The sequence below is a fragment of the Coloeus monedula genome (assembly GCF_965178545.1).
Source record: "Coloeus monedula genome assembly, chromosome: 5".
NCBI classification, from domain to species: domain Eukaryota; kingdom Metazoa; phylum Chordata; class Aves; order Passeriformes; family Corvidae; genus Coloeus; species Coloeus monedula.
This window is the reverse complement of record NC_138785.1, coordinates 27547910-27563809: the sequence shown is the minus strand read 5'-3', so window position 1 is coordinate 27563809 and position 15900 is coordinate 27547910. Positions and strand designations below refer to the sequence as shown.

At 41.9% G+C, this 15900-nt stretch overlaps 1 protein-coding gene across 1 annotated transcript in view; it reads left to right on the top strand.

The window, feature by feature from the left end:
* Positions 1-2842: 2842 nt before the first annotated feature.
* The window catches only part of MND1 (meiotic nuclear divisions 1), a gene marked incomplete at both ends in the record, with an annotated part of 39553 nt that continues 26495 nt past the window's right edge, over positions 2843-15900 (top strand). Inside the window, 4 exons of the mRNA XM_082281975.1 lie at positions 2843-2878; positions 3845-3910; positions 4707-4764; positions 6372-6520. Of these exons, the coding sequence (XP_082138101.1) occupies positions 2843-2878; positions 3845-3910; positions 4707-4764; positions 6372-6520 (309 nt within the window). The remainder of the gene's footprint in view (positions 2879-3844; positions 3911-4706; positions 4765-6371; positions 6521-15900) is intronic.

Sequence of the window (15900 nt, the reverse complement as noted above, 5' to 3'; positions counted from 1 at the left end):
AAACGTGCGGCTGGGAGTTTGGGATAAAAGGAGGCTGCGCCCTCCAAAACCTCAAGAGAGGAAACCCTGTGGGCGTGTGCCCCAGTGGACTTTATTCCTTCATTCGAATAAAGTTGCAGGACTGCTCTGTCTCCTCTTTGGACGTAAACCTCTGGCGTTTTTGGATTTTGCTGACACCGTGGAAGGGCTTCAGGGCTGCCATGGCACTTGGGGCAGCTGAGCCCGGCTGTCCCCAGGGGCCATGGGCAGAGAGAACCTGCTGAGCCGCCTGCCCCACCACTGCCCGAGAGCATGGCCTAATGTTTCAGAGGTGGATGGGCTGTCTGGCTTGCTGCCATCACATTCAACTGCTGAAACAAGGAATGCCTTCCAGCCGTGGTTCCAGGAGTGTGCTCCAGCCATGTGCCTCACGTGTACTGAACATAAGACACGAGGTACGTGCCCCAAGCCCACTTCAGAGTGAGTGTCCCTCTGAAAACCCATCCTCCCTCTCTTCTTCCTGTACTGCAGGCAGCATGTTCAGCTCTGACACCCCCCCGTACCACTCACACGTGTGGCTTGGAGAAACCCTAGGGTGCAACGGGGACTTTGCAAATGTTGCAGCAACCATTTGCTTGGCAGCAGCAAAAATCCAGCAGAGCTCGGTTTTGCTTCAGGCTGTGAAGGAGCAGGAAGGGGCTCTCACCCTTGGACTGCAGAGGTGAGTGTGACAGGAGGAAAAGAACTGTCACAGGGAGCGTGGGGATATAGTCACTTTGAGGGCCGGCCAAAGGAGATGGAAGGCAGGGAGACAGAATATGAGCTCTCACAGCAGATGAGGGGGTGTACCAACAGATTTCATCCTGCCTTAGCAAGTTGCAAATGTGATGCACATGAGAGAATGAAAGAACAAAAGGCTTAGTATTAAAAATGTCTTTCCTAATTTGTATTTCATTTTCAGTAATATGCTAGTGTGCACAATGAGGAATGGGATCATGGGCTGCACAGAAAAGAACCTCAGGTTCCAGGGAAGGGGTCACCTTGCGTAAGGCACGGAAAATCTTCCCAAGAACTGCCTAAACATCTCAGCTTGCACGTTTTCATTTGCTTGAATTTAAACTCTAAATTTGAGTTTGATTTCATAGCAGATATGAACCCACTGCTGTTGCAAAGCAATTTCCCAGAACTGCTGCAGCTGAAGGAAAGTGATTTACAACACAAATAACAATTAAAACAAGCTGTCAGTAATTAAAAGTTGCTAGAACAGTCATCGCAATGAACAACTGTTTCAAGCAACATCAGATGTGGCCAGGCCCTTCACTTCCACGGGCAGCGAAGGCTGTATTTCTCCACGTCCCGTGGCTCCTATGCCAGGCCAGCCGTACAACACACGTCGTGTTAGACCACAGTTCACGTGTTCTCTTGTCCCCTCAGTTTTATTCTACGACACAACCCGGCCGGTAAAAAACAAAACAAAACACCAACAACCACAAAAAAACCGCCACCACCAACAAAAAACTGAAAACAATTAAACAACAAGAAAAACCCCCACGCTCACGTTCGCGGCGGCTGAAACAGCCTCGTCTTGTGCGGCTGCCGCGGGCGCCGTAAGGGCTGTGAGGGCCGCGGGGCGGGCGGCAGGCGGCGCTGCGCACGCGGCCTCCCGCCGGCCTCTTCCCGCCCGCTGGCGCCGGAATCAAACCGCGCCGCCCGCCCGCGACATGGTAAGCGGGGCCGCCCGCCCTCTGCCTCCTCCCGGTCTCTTTCCTGGGCGGCTGCTGAGGCTGCGGGGCTGCAGAGGGAGCCGTGGCCACGGCCGGCAGCAGCCACGGCTGCGGGCGGGTGACGGCGGGTGACGGCCGCCCGCGCCTCGCCGTCCCTCCGGCCCGGCGGCTCTAAGGGGAGCGGGGCTGCCGCTCCGGGGAGGCCCCACGGTGCCGGTTCTGGGGGCTCAGCGTCACCACTGTGTGGGCCGTGCCTTTCGTTTGTTGAAGAGCGATGTAAATGAGCCGGCACCTGGAGGAGTAGCCATAGCCCCGTGCTGTGGCTCGAGTCGGGCCCGGTGCCCGCTGCTTCCCCCCAAGAGACGGGGGCCCAGGTGTGGTCGGGCTGAGCCTCTGGCTGCGGCTTTTGGGAGGTGGGAGCGGGCAGAGCGAATCGCAGGTGTGCCCGAATGCGCTCACAGCACCGAATTCTTCTGTCTGCCTGCGGTAGCGGCAGTGAAATGGATGCTCCTGGTGTGGTTAATATTTGTGGTGGGGACGCCTGCCAGTGAGGTAGGAGGGAGAAATTAATGTGAAAGTTAATAACTTTCATCGAGAGAGCTCTTGGCTTCCTTGTTTTGCTGCGTTTGCTGAAGTGGTGGTGTGAAACTTGGCGCCCGAGGGGCGTAGCTACAAGCACATGCTTCCAGAAACGCTTCCATTCCACTCGTGCGCCTACGGGTTTTGTTCCTGTTGCTGCTGAAGGTGTCAGCGCTCTTGGGGAAGGCAGGGAGGTGGAAGTTAAATCCGTCTGCTTTCTGTTCGTGCTCCTACTTGAATGTACGTGGCAGCTCCAGGTTCTAATCCTGCAATGTACTGACATCGCAGGAGACAGCAGTGCCAGCAGTGCTGACCTAGGGTATGGCTGGCTAAAAGAGGAGAGAGGGGGCCTAAAAAAATAGTAATGGTGCTTTCTGTTAAATATAGTATTGATTTGCTTCTGCTTCTGTCTCTGTGTTATTGTAGCTGCATAAGTTAGCTTTTATATTTGTTTTTCTAAATTACATCAATCTGGCCGTTTTGCTTTTGGTGTATGTTTTAAGTGTTGTGCGCTGCCCAGTTGTATTCCTTAAGAAGGAAGCAGGTGTTAAAAAGTAGAAATGGTGTTGACTCCTTTCTGTTACAGACTTGGAAACGTAACCATGTCTTTCTCAAAGCATCTTGTTATTAGACTACCTACTTCCATTGACTTAAGGGCAACAATATGCTTTTTTTTTTTAATGAGACCTTTTCCTGCCAACATCCTATTTTGCCCCTTCCATCCCCCTTTCCCTTTTTTGTATCTGCACACAGTGTGTGAGGCTGGGAGTGGGGCAAGGGGAAACTTTCCAGATTCACGTTGTGCCTGCTGCTTTTGGGTTGTTGAGGACTATGCTAAACGCTATTAGTAAAACTCCAATTCTTTGTGAAATATTTTATATCCTAATTTCATAAGAGGCATATCAAAATAGCATCTCTGAAAGTGATCAGAGGAGACTATTTCTCAGTTTTGTATTGCTGGTAGCAGTTTGTGAATAGCCATTTCTGCCTTTTGCTTGTATTTCAACCCAAGTTATTGAATGCTTGGTCACACAACCAGAGAGAAAAGAAATAAAACCAGCACGGTTTTTAAAATGTGACCTTGACATTATAAAGTTGGTTAGGACCTCAGAGTGCTCTTTATCTCCTTAAAAAAACCTGAATGGCCTACAACTCACACTGTTGTCTGTATATCACAAGATGGAAAGCAATTCTTAAAACAAAAAGAAAATAGAAGGTACTCCTTATCTTTTTAAGGGTTATTAAACATTTGTGTGAGTTTTATTTAAATATAGATTTTGGGACTGGTATGTGTCAAGAAACATTGAGGCTGGAGCCAGGTTGGGTTATGTGAAAGGCTGGCTCCCAAACTAAAAGGTAGGTCCCTCCATTTAATAGATGAGCTTGGTGTAGTGATTATTTGCAAAGAAGGAATTTATCTGAAAGTCTGGGCTTATTGGTAAGGTATTTTAGAGGATGGAAAATACAACTTATAGGGAAATAGATTTGAATTCTGAGTAGATGTTAATTATTCAAATTGCTGAATGTCTTGGTTTGTTTTTTCTTTTTTTCCCATGGTCTAGTCCAAGAAAAAAGGCCTGAGCTTTGAGGAGAAGAGAGCTCGCATGATGGAGATCTTTTTTGAAACAGTAAGTAACTTAAAATTGTCCTGCATTTACGTTGGTGGGAAAACAGGTTCTAAAAGGAGCTTAACTGTAGCTGCAGCTGAACTCTATATCCTGGCATGCATTTCACTTATGCCCTGTGACATCAGGGTGTAAATTACAGAGGCAAAACTTCATTAATTTAACCTCTGATCAGGTGGCTCATCCCCAGGTAGAGCCAAGGAATGAAGATGCACAGGTGGTGTTAAATTCTTCGTGTGCTACCTATACACATCTTCTCATTTTAAGTCTATTACCATAAGAGGGGACAGCAGGAAATTGGGAAATATCTCACTGCATTTTATGGGAGGAGGAAGAAATCTGAACGTTGGAAAAATTGAGAGCAGAGCTGGAAAGGGTCACTGGGGAGAAGAAACCTGGAGATTCAAAAGGTCAGCTACAGTTGTATTGGTGGCATATATAATCCACCATGTTTTATCTTCTGGAAAAAATACTGTGACCCTTGAGCAATGTGGTGCATCTGTGCTGACAGTCTAACCTGGGCTTTAAGGGCTTCGTAGTCTAACTTGAGATGAAATACAGTGACTACAGAGCACCAAAGGAAAGAACAGGGCTTGTTACAATAATAGTGTTTTTCTTATTATTTAGTTCTCAGAATGTTCGAATTCTGTTGAGGGATATGCAGGCTATTTCCCTAGCAAAACCAAAACATACAGTGCATTTCCTGCTTGATTCTGTTGGCATTGACTTAGTGTAAAAAACACCCAGGCTTAGATGATGCTGTCATTTGGAACTAAAGTGTCTTTCATGTTCTGTACAGAAAGATGTCTTCCAGTTGAAGGATCTAGAGAAGATTGCTCCAAAAGAAAAAGGGATTAGTAAGTGTTTACAAAAGTTGTTTCTCTTGAGCAAGTAATCATTTTTGGGACAGGTCCTACAGTGTAAATTTTCCTGGCTACAAGTTTAGGTTTGCGAGTTTAGTAATGGAAAATGTAGCTGGAATGGGATACTGGTCAATGGCAGGTCTGTAGTGTTAAAAGTGACATGGGATGGGGGCTTTCTTACGCTCTGAGCTGCCTGACTTGCCGTGACTTTCAGTGTATGAAATCATTATGTGCACTCAGGTATTAAATACCCACCTGTAAAGTCACAAGTGTTTAAAATGCTAGTCCAAATGCACATGGGCAGTGTGCTGTTCAGCTTTTCACCTCCAAAAATGGCTGGACAGCTATAAATGGAAGGGGTTTGTCTTTTCAGTAAAAGCCTTCCTGATGAGATCCATTGGTTTAGAATTAGGTCCAAGAGGATTTCTGTATGCTCTTGGATTGTTCTGTAAGTTCCTAATTCTTCTTCCTATTATGCTCATTTACAAAAGGGGCGGGAAAGCATTATGTTTGTGTAGTTGCCACTGTCCTTGACTAGCATATCTTGGTGGCACTGCAAGAATAAATGAACTTGCTGAGAGAACTGCAGATGTGAATATCGCAAAGCAGAGTTTTTCAGTTGTGTCAGCAGCTGACAGAGGCATTCATGGGCTTCTGAAGAAATGTGATGGTGTCTTGATTGGTTTGCCAGTCCATATGTTTAATTGTAATTTGCAGTAAATTTGAGTTTAGAGTTTCTAAAACCATTAACACCTTTGAATAGTCCAAATTTGTCCTGTCTCTGCATATGAAGGCATTTAGCCATACAACCCAAGCCCCAGTTACTCTGAAAAGAAAAAACTACTAACATGTGGAAATGCTGCTGTCCTGGCATCCAGCCTATAGCTTCCAAAAGGTATGGGATCCCCTGTAGTCCTGAAGTTGAATGTCGGATTCCAAAATATATAAATGACCTCAGAAGTCTTTATATCTGCAACACCTGAGGATAATGTAACTGCTTAGCTTTGTGGAACAGGTATCATTTTTTAAAATGGTGAATTATACCACAGATTTGCTAGGAAATGATCAGTTATGTTCAGAAATGTTGATCCTTGTGAGTATAAGTGATGTTCTGTTTTGGAAGTGAGTATAATCAAAATCAGAATCTGTCATTCCTGAGTCTGTAGACAGATGGCTTTAGTGCCTCTGCTGCTATGGAATACTTTGTTAAGCATTACAAAGTGAAATGTAATTACACTCCCGATCAAGAAACTTAAACAAGTTAATCCAAGTTAGAATTAAGATTGCAAGACAACTTCTCAGGTACCTCCCATGGGTTTGTTATGGTATTGTAGTGTTATATGCATGTATTTTGTGCAATACTTATGAGCAGTGTTTTGCAAACATCTGGTAGCAGATGTGCAGAATAGCAGTGTTCAGGAGCAAACTGCTGGTTTCAAAGAGATTCGTCCCTTCAAGTGAAGCTTTGGGCATATTGTCCTTGTGAAATTTTCCAGCTAGCTGACTTCTAGAGGAAAATATAGATGATTGTAGATGGTGGCTTGTGGTACTCATAGTTTAGGTGCTATGTGGTTCTAATTTTATATTTTTGCTTTTATTAGCCTCGATGTCAGTGAAAGAGATTCTGCAAAGCCTTGTTGATGATGGCATGGTGGACACTGATAGAATTGGAACTTCCAATTATTTCTGGGCTTTTCCAAGTAAAGCTCTTCATGCCAGGAAGCGTAAATTGGAGGAGTTAGAGTCTCAGGTAAATCTGTTTTATGAAAGCACTTGTTTATCTGAATGGGTTTGCTTTTTCTTAAACCCTCTTGTCATTCTTGTTTATATCTCTCATGTGTACAAGTGTGCATGTCCACACACACAGAGATATTACTGTAGGAATTATCTGTCATTCATGGCTGGGCATTGTCGTTATCTTACTGTTAAGTCAGGAAAACTGCGGAGGTTCTTGCTGGAGCTTGAGAAAACTCTTTGTCTACTTGCTGCTGAAAGCATGTTAGTCAGGAAGCAAAGCATCATTTAAGGACTCAAAATATTTAGGTAGCATGTTCTTGTGTCTTTTATGTAATGTAGGCCATCATGTGGTAATAACCTAGAAGTGATGACACCTGAAATGCATAACTTGAGTAAATGGGACAATGGTTTCTACTTATGCCATTGTGCTTTCATCTGCTTTTATCGGTGGCTTAATTTGTGAGCACATACTGCAGTTTTAGCAGGAGAAAAGAGCAAATTGGTCATGAATCATAGAATCAAGGAATGGTTGGGGTTGGAAGGGACCTCTGGAGATGTAGACCAATTCCCTGCTAAAGCAGGTTCACCAGGAGCAGGTTGCACATTGGTGACGTCCTGGTGGATTTGGAGTATCTCCAGAGAAGGAGAGTCGATGACCTCCCTGGGCAGCCTGTTCCAATGCTCTGTCATCCTCAAAGGAAAAAAGTTTTTTTCTGATTTAGAGATAGAGCTTTGTGTTTGTGCCAGTTGCCCCTTGTCTTCTTGCTGGGCACCACTGTAGAGAGTCTGGCTGCATCCTCTGGACACCTGCCCCTAAGGTATTTGTATTGATGAGATCCCCTCTCTTCTGTAAAGTCATTTCTTTTTCAGGCTGCGCTGGCCCAGCTCCCTCAGCCTTTCCTCATAAGAGAGAGGCTCCAGTTCCCTCCTCATCTCCATAGCCCTCTGCTGGACCCTTTCCAGTAGCTGCTTGTGTTTCTTGAACTGGGGAGCCCAGAACTGGGCAGAGCACTCCTGAGGAGGCCTCACCAGGGCAGAGGAGAGGGGGAGGAGAGGCTCTTCTGCAAAAGAGCAGGGCATCTTTTGTTGCAACATTGCTGTTCTGTTCATCTGATTCTTTCCTACTTTTTAGGATCTGTCTTTCTTTCTGCTTCTAATGGCAGTGGGAAAGCATCTATTCATCAGTTTATTTGCAATGGAAGTATATAATAAGATGATGAACAAATGAGCTTTATGAGATCATGTGGTGTGATTGTACCATAGCACTGCCAACTCTTCCCATGATTATTTAGCATTATGTTTTTTCATCAAAGAATCATTTGAATTAATGCAGATTTACTGGTAGCATCTGGACGTTTTTACAGACATTATTTTCTTCAGGCGTAGCTGTGAATGAATCTCACACACTGCTGTCTTATGTACAGTGTTGTCAACTTCAGCTATATCTTTATACAATTATATCAAGATAATTAAAAGAAAAATGCTTTTTTTCCACATCTTGAATTGAAAAAGGGGTTTGATTTAGCTGACTATGGTTGTACTATTTTCAGGCATGGACTTAATCCTGGCATCCTTGGACTTAAATTAATTTTTATACACTGACAGTAACAATGCACTGACTCTTACTCCAGTGAAGTTTCATTTGTCTGAAACAGATATAGTTTAACTCTGCACTGACTTGGAACTGAAATTCCTAGTAAAATTACTCAACTTATTAGTATATTTACACAAGTTTTGGACCAAGCTACTTAGTCTGCCAGCACATAAATTGCCAGCTGAGCAATTGAACAAATACCTTCCAAAACTTCTGCTTTGTTCACCAAACTCTGGTGCCACTGTTTTGCTGAATGCAAATGATTTGCTCTTGGATCCTCTTTGTTGTTGCTCATACTCCGTATTATAGCCAAGTAGCTGAATGAAGGAGTTGATATTTGTTGTCCTTGCCCTTGGGCCTAGTCCCATCATGAATTTTAAACATAATTGGTCAAGCAGGTCTCTGGCATACCCCGACAAGTATCTCCTTGGAATGTCTTGCAGAATCTGCCTAATGTGCTCCATGGTAAGTATCCAGGAATTACCTACGAAAATATGCTGTACTGCTTTAAATGTACTTTTACTTACGCAAGCATCTGTTATTGTGAAAGTGTGATGGGCATGTAGTTATTGATTTGTAATGTTATTTTATGGTTATTTCTATGTAGAAATATACTATTCTGATATGAACAATTCTGCAATATAAAATTGTTCCAGTGGAAAGAAATAGTTTTGTTACCAGAACTTTATTTGCAAGCCAAGCCCTGCTCCTGACATACAGACTTACTGGTATAAGAGGTCTCTTTAGATGATGCTTTGAGTCTTTAAAAGTACTTGTCTTCATTACCTTGCTTCTCTGATGAGACTGGAAGTGTTTCAGCATTTCAGGGAAAAACATTTTCACTAGCTGAAAGTAACTTCTCTGTTGACACAGTGGAAAGGTGGCATTTTCAATGGAAAGCTCTGAATGTTTTTACAAGATGAGAACAGGTTCTGTCTGTGAGTTCAAATTAGCTCTTTTGGTGTTTGTATTCTTCTTGATGTGCACACATACAGATTTTCTTAAGGGCTTCTAAATCTAGTCACTGACTATCACAAAACTTCTTGTCAGAACATACAAAGCAGAGGAAAGAAGTCAGATATTGTACCATTTCTGTTGTATGTTGCTTGTCTTTGATCATTCCCATATAGAGCTTGTGGCATGCTGAGAGATGTGTTTTCTCTCTGTGTCTTGTCCAGATTGATTGTTAACTACATGAGTTGGTCTCTGTTCAGCAGTTAAAAGCCAGAATCAGGCTGCCTTACTTAAAGCATGTTTAAAAATCCAGCAGTTCAGTTCATGCTACAATTAAGGCTTTTTGCCAGGAGGCATTATCTTTGTTTCCTGAGGGCATGGATAAATAGTCAAGGGAAAGCAGTGATCCCAAATGCTGAACTGTCATTTGAAAATAATGTGGAGGAACAGAACAGGCTTCTTCATTATGCAAATTCCCCTATTAATTCACAGCACTGAGGCTTATGTTTGACGAGTTGGGCCTGCTACAGGAACTTTTGCCTGCATGCGTTGGTACTTCAGAATGTTACAGCCAGGTTGCTCATAGCATTCTACATCTTACAGAACTTGTGATTGTGGGGGGCTGTTTTAGGAGCTGTTCTTGAAGCAATTTTTTTGTTTCCAATTTTTTAGTGATTATTAAGCCACACCCTGTCTTAGAGACCCAGAAGTCTGACTCAGTACTCATAATGAAGATCAAGCCAGTTTTGTCCGGATGTTTAAAGCTGCACTTCACAGGGGTTCTGTATACCCTAGAGTTTCTTCAGGAAGGATTTATTACATCATCAGTGTGCAGAGATACGGCAATTAAAAACAACGCTAAAGTTTCTCCTGACAGCTTCCCTGCCTGACCCCATCTTTTGCCTTGCTTTTGTGGAAGCAGGTGTTTGGAGAGGGGCACTAATCCCTGACTTAAATATATGGCAGATCTTGTGCTGATCTAATTAGGATCTTGGCGGTGCCCTCTAACCCACATTTACTGCTTGGACCTCTTCCTGTTTTCCTGAAAAGCAAAGACAGCAAATATCTTTAGTTTGTGTAGCATCTGCTGGAACTATTTCTTCCAATAGCTCCGAGTGAGAATTGCGAATCAGGTCCCTTTAGATTTTGTATTGATTTGTTTTGCAGTGGCATGGTTGCTCCTAAGGGCTTATGCCTTCTGCCAGGTGCTTATTCTTTACCTCTTGGTTATGCTTATGCATCTGTGAAGAGGACCACTGAAAAAGCGAAATGTGTTGGAAGCTGCATTCTGGTTAGATGGGTTTATACACACATTTGGTTTGTTTGCATGTGGAAGTTGCATTTGGTTAGATTGGGTACAGGTATGAGATGGTGAGACTAGAGCGAGGGTGTGGACTGAGAAATAATGTTTTAACAATGTTTATAAATTGAGAAATTTTTAATGTAACCTCACCTGTCAAGACAACTTTGGAAGCTTTACTGATGGGGTAGTTAGGTCTTGTTTTGCTTCCTTCCCTAAGAAAAGCTGAAATGATGTGATTTTATTCTTTATCAATATTTTCCTGGCTGTTGGATTCAGAAGCTTTGAATTACCTATGATCAGTTATAGTTTGACAAAACAAGATGTTTATTCTTGGTGTAACAATTGTGAGTGAGGAAAAGAGAAGTCTTTCTGATGTAGCCTTAGTATAAGCAAATTCAGCTTAGATTTGGTTTCATTTTTTCATCTGTGTCTCGGGCAAAACACTTGTGTCTGTGCTGAGAGGGACCTGAAATACTAAGCACTTCAAAGATGTTGTGGTTGTTAGTGTAACTATTTGACAGTACTATGAGCACTGTCGTTCAGTAGCTTGGGAAAACAACCAATTCGCTTCCTTTCCTCAGTGCGGTGGTGTCCCTTTCACTGCTCAGTTTAAAACCACTCATTTCACTGTGTTTTTTTGTCTCATTTCTCATGGTGTTGTGTCTTGTGGAATTAATCTTCTGTGCTCTGAGGCTTTGCAAGGGAAAGTATAGCAGCCAAAAGTATTAGAGCTGCTGTTCCAACTGAGAGCAAAATGGTGTCACCTTGCACTGCAACAAAGATTGAAGAGAATCTTTTTAGAGCAGGATACAGGACGGACATTTTGTGCTGTTCCCCTGTGCTTGCTTCAGCATACTCATGACCAAGAGACTTGAGAGTTTCTGGCAATTTTTTTCTCCCACTAAGCATTGCATTGGGCCAGTGTTAGTTAAGATAGAAAGGATTAGCTGATGTTTCATTCCTTAAATCCCTGCCCTAGGGTTGGTAAGAGGAGGGATTTTCACTTCCTGTGACTCATATATTGAACCAAGGGGAGAATTTGAAGCGGGTACATCCTGCCTGTCATTTACAAGTGGGTACATCCTGGCTCACATTTGGTAGCTAGTTTAAAAAAAAAGGAAAAAAAAAACCCCTCCCCCACCTCTCCGCAGGAATGAACTTGTCAAAATTGACTTCATAGGTATTAAATGGTTTGTACTAATGAGCACTGAAATATGAAACATGAAAGAATTTATTTTAGTAAAAAGCGACTAAGGGAATGCTCTATTAGGAAAGGCTTGTGTTAGGAATGCACATTATTTGAAAATAGTTAGTGGGAAAACACATTCATATTGTGAGAAATCTGGCTTGAATCTTCCTGAAGATATTTGACAACATAATTAAAAGGAGAGACCCTTCTTTGTTTAGAATGCACACAAAAATCTTTTGAGTTTTAACCATCAGAAAGTTCTTTCAAGACACAGCTTGGTTTATATCTATCCTTTTAGGTATATTTTTCTTCCTTATATACTGTGACTGGAAAGTTGCTGAATAAAGTCTGCTTGAGACCACTGACTGAAGTTCAGGAAACTTCTGCTGTCCCCATTGTTCCAGTGTGAGCAGCCTCCTCCTTCATCTGACTGACTGACTCACTCAGTTGTCAGGGTATTTCCACATGGTTTGGAGGTTGATTCTGTTAGGTACAAATGCTCAGCAGTGACTGGCAAAAAGCAGCCAATCCTGAACTGAGGTACAAATCTGTAGAGATGACAGATGAGCAGTGAGGGATAGCAGGCTCCTGATGGTGCTTGGAGTTGGGTGGTGTTGCTGAAGATACTGGACAAGTTTGTGTGCCCTGGCTGGAGCTTTGCATCAGAAGGGAGAGTCGGTGGGACCTAGTTCTGTGGAGCAAGCTTTTGGCATTGCTTTGTTGAGGTGTCCTCAGCAGATGGTACACCATCAGCTCTTAGCAGAGCTCCATACATGCCTCAGGTGTGTATTGCAGTTTTCAGCCTCTGATGGTTCTAAATGCAGGTTCTCACTGTTTTGGGGTTTTTTGCCTCATAGCAGTGATGAAATATTCCTAGAGGTACATGTGCAACACCTTTGGAATCCATGGCCTAATGCTTTTGATAGAACAGTTTATCTTTTGGGTGTAATAATTTTTACATTATGATCCACTGAAAAGCTGTATTCAGTGTGTTTTTAAAAATTCTTCATCTATTTATCGAAAAAGAAGGACTTGCAGATACAAAATGTCTTAAGGTTTATCATGATTGTAAGGTTTGCTGTAATACCTTTAGAAAGCTTAGCACTATCTTTTTCATATATATTTTATAAATTTCAGGGAGTAGATAGCATGGTTAAAGAATTGTCCTCTAAACCAGAGAAGTACATCAGAACGTTTGCAACTAATGCGTGTGACTTGTGTTAGGAATTACTTATTTAGACATTTTTCTCATTCTTTAATTTAGACACATGTGTGCTTACAATTTAATTTATTACGTTGCAGGAAATGTAATAAATTGTTCCTTTCTAGGAAAAATACAATTGTGATTGCTGGAGCAGTCTTTCTTTTAATGCTAGTTATAAGGAAGGCCTTGAGCAACGTGGTGTAGTGGGACGTGTCCCTGCCCATGGCAGAGGGAGTGGGGATTGGATGGTTTTAAGATCCATTCCAACCCTTAAGATTCTATGATTCTGTAATATGTAGGCAGGATCTCAATGTGTTGACTAAGCTGTTAGAGCAGTCTTCCCCTATGCATGCTGGGCCTCCTTTTTTCCCTCTTGTTTGAGGACATGTCGTGTAGCTTTGTGCTTATTTAGTTAATCTTCTTTGGGTTGCCCTGACCATTTTGATAGTCTGCACCCCAGTGGGCTGGGTGATTACATTCTGTGCTGGCTCACTTTTTTTTTTCCTCTTGCCTAGTAATTACTCTCCCAACAGAGACAATTAGTGATTCCTACCTGTCTTCAGCCTTCTGGCTTTCACTGACCTGTACATTTTATTTGAGCTACAGGACTAGACGCATTAAAAATGGCCTCCTGCAAAGTTGGTATAGTATGACTAACTCACTTCAAACCATCTAGGGGGAGCTGTAGCAGTAAGGGCAAGAGGCTGAGAATTTGCATCATTTAAACCTTGTGAATATGATGTTTGTATCTATGCCTGTTTGTTTGTTGATCCTGTAAGGCTTATTTCCTTTATTAGTCTCCTGGAAAATGCTAATGAAATTTTATTTGAATAGTCCACAGTTTTTGTTACCTCTGCATCTTGCACTTGGAAAATTGTGAGGTCTTAAAATGATTCTGCATTTAGTAAGTCCTAAAATGTCCAGCAGAGAAGATTCTTCTAATGCTGTAACTTATTAGAGCTTTCTGGAATTACGTTTCATGGCATGCTACAAAGCCCTGGAGAGTATGCTTAGTTACTGCTGGCATGGCAGACTTCTAAAAATACAGTGCTCTGGAGGCTTCTGTTGGAATTAAGCAACTTCATAATTTGGTGTTCATTAGTTGAATTTCATGCTTTTCCTTTTACTTGCTGTTAATATGTGACTAGCTTGATGGCAACTGTGAAGTGTAGGTTTTCCTTTCCTTCCTTCTTGATGAGCGTAAGGTAAAATTGGCATGATTTAAGAGCAATTTCTTTTTTCAAAATGGTCTCTGTAATAACTAAAGATTCTAATGTACATTAGAAGGAAGATTCCTACTATACTAAAAAGGATATATTGTTCCTGTCCCTCAGGAGTTTATATTATATATTCATTCTGATTAATGCAGGAAAACTACTAGGTTTTTCAAACAGGGTTGTCTGTGACACTGACTTTTTTAGGTAATATCATCACACAGTGTACCTTTTTGAAGAGGTTTGCATTCTGGCTGCTGGCTCCATTCCTGGCATTGCAGTGAAATTGTTAATCTGAAATGAAAAGAAACTGGGAGCAAAAACAGGACTCTCACTGCAGAAGCCCAGTCACATCTGGCACAGACACAGCCGTGCACATCTCCCTGTGCCCCGTAGTTGGTGTGGCAGGTGGGAGTGACAGCTCAGCAGATCGGCAGAAACCCAGTATCCCAAGAAACTTTAAAGACTTAAATGTTCTGTGCTGTCTGGAAGTTTGCCTGTACTGTAAGGCTGGGAGCTTCCAGGCTGGTGATAGGTCAGAGGCAATACTACTTTCAAAGTTGGATTTGATGGACACAGTGAGTTGTAATCCTATTTAATTTGAACTTTGACTTTCCCCTTAAAATATTGTATTTCAATTGATATAACGTATTTTATTTTAGAAAATCAGCATGCATGCAGAAATAAACTACCAGCAAGCAATTATAGAAGTCTCACTCTATAGAATTTTCCTCTTCTGAAGGGAGTAAAATTTTAAAAAAACAACAAAACAAACAAAAAAATAGAGTATAAAACCAAAATGTGTTATTTTTATGCAGGGAGACTTGAGAGGAACAGGTCTTTCTTGTCGCAGCCAAGCAGCTCATTATTTTTGAACACATGGCAGTTCCGTCAAAGACTCTTCTTTGTATCGGGAATTGGAGATGACTTGTTTATCTGTCTAAGCATTACTTTAAAATGATGAAATTGGCATGAAGAGTGAGTATGTAAGACTGCTGTCAAAACTCTGAAATTTGATAGATGTATTTTACTGATAATATCTCAGTGTAGAATTTGGGCATTTCTAAAAGTCTGTGGAATAAAGTTTGATTTGGTTTTAAAAGTCTTTAAGCAGAACATGAGCTCAGGGAATATTGGATGATTATTGTGTTTTAGCTTGGGCCTGTCTCCACTTAGTCCCTGAAGGCATTGTAAGTGTATGGTCCAGCTGCTTAGGATAGCAACCTTTAAAGCTCTTTAGGGAAAAGTTAAAACTTTTCTTCATTTTCTCCCTTTCTTTCCAAGGGAAAATATCTTTCTGTGTTCTTTCTGCCTTGAACAGACCTGTTAACTACCACCTTAGACTTGTAGGGTTATTAAATACACTAATATGCAGTAACAGGCATATCCTTCATGTCCAAGTATGAAAATTTTCTGTAGTTCTGTCAGTCATGTAATGTCCTTTGAAGTTCTTTAAGCTTTCCTTATTAGATTGCTTGCATTTGTGAAACAGTGTTGAATGAGGTGCTTCAGCTGGTGTTTCGTTGGTTTGGGGCTTTTTTAGGTTGATTGGGGTTTACTTGATATTTGTATCTGAGTAGACAGCCATCTGTCCCTCAGGTCGTGCCAATTATGGCAACTCTGAAAGCAGCCACAGAAATTCAGTTCTTTCATTGAGCCTGCACAACTGTTTCTTTCACCTTTTGTCTTTTAAGGAGGTTGGCCTCGAGCAGTTATTTTTTGTTGCATAACCACTACTTATCAAATGGTGTTGTAAATGAATGAAGCAAAAACAAAAGCTCTTGGCAAGATATTTTCTCTAAATTAACTTAATTATTATGGCAAATCTAAAAAGATGGGAAATAATTGAATTAAAATACTTCTAATGTAGAGGGATTTGCTATATAGTAATATCTTTAAACTAATTACAGGTAACAACATCAGGTTTGTACATGG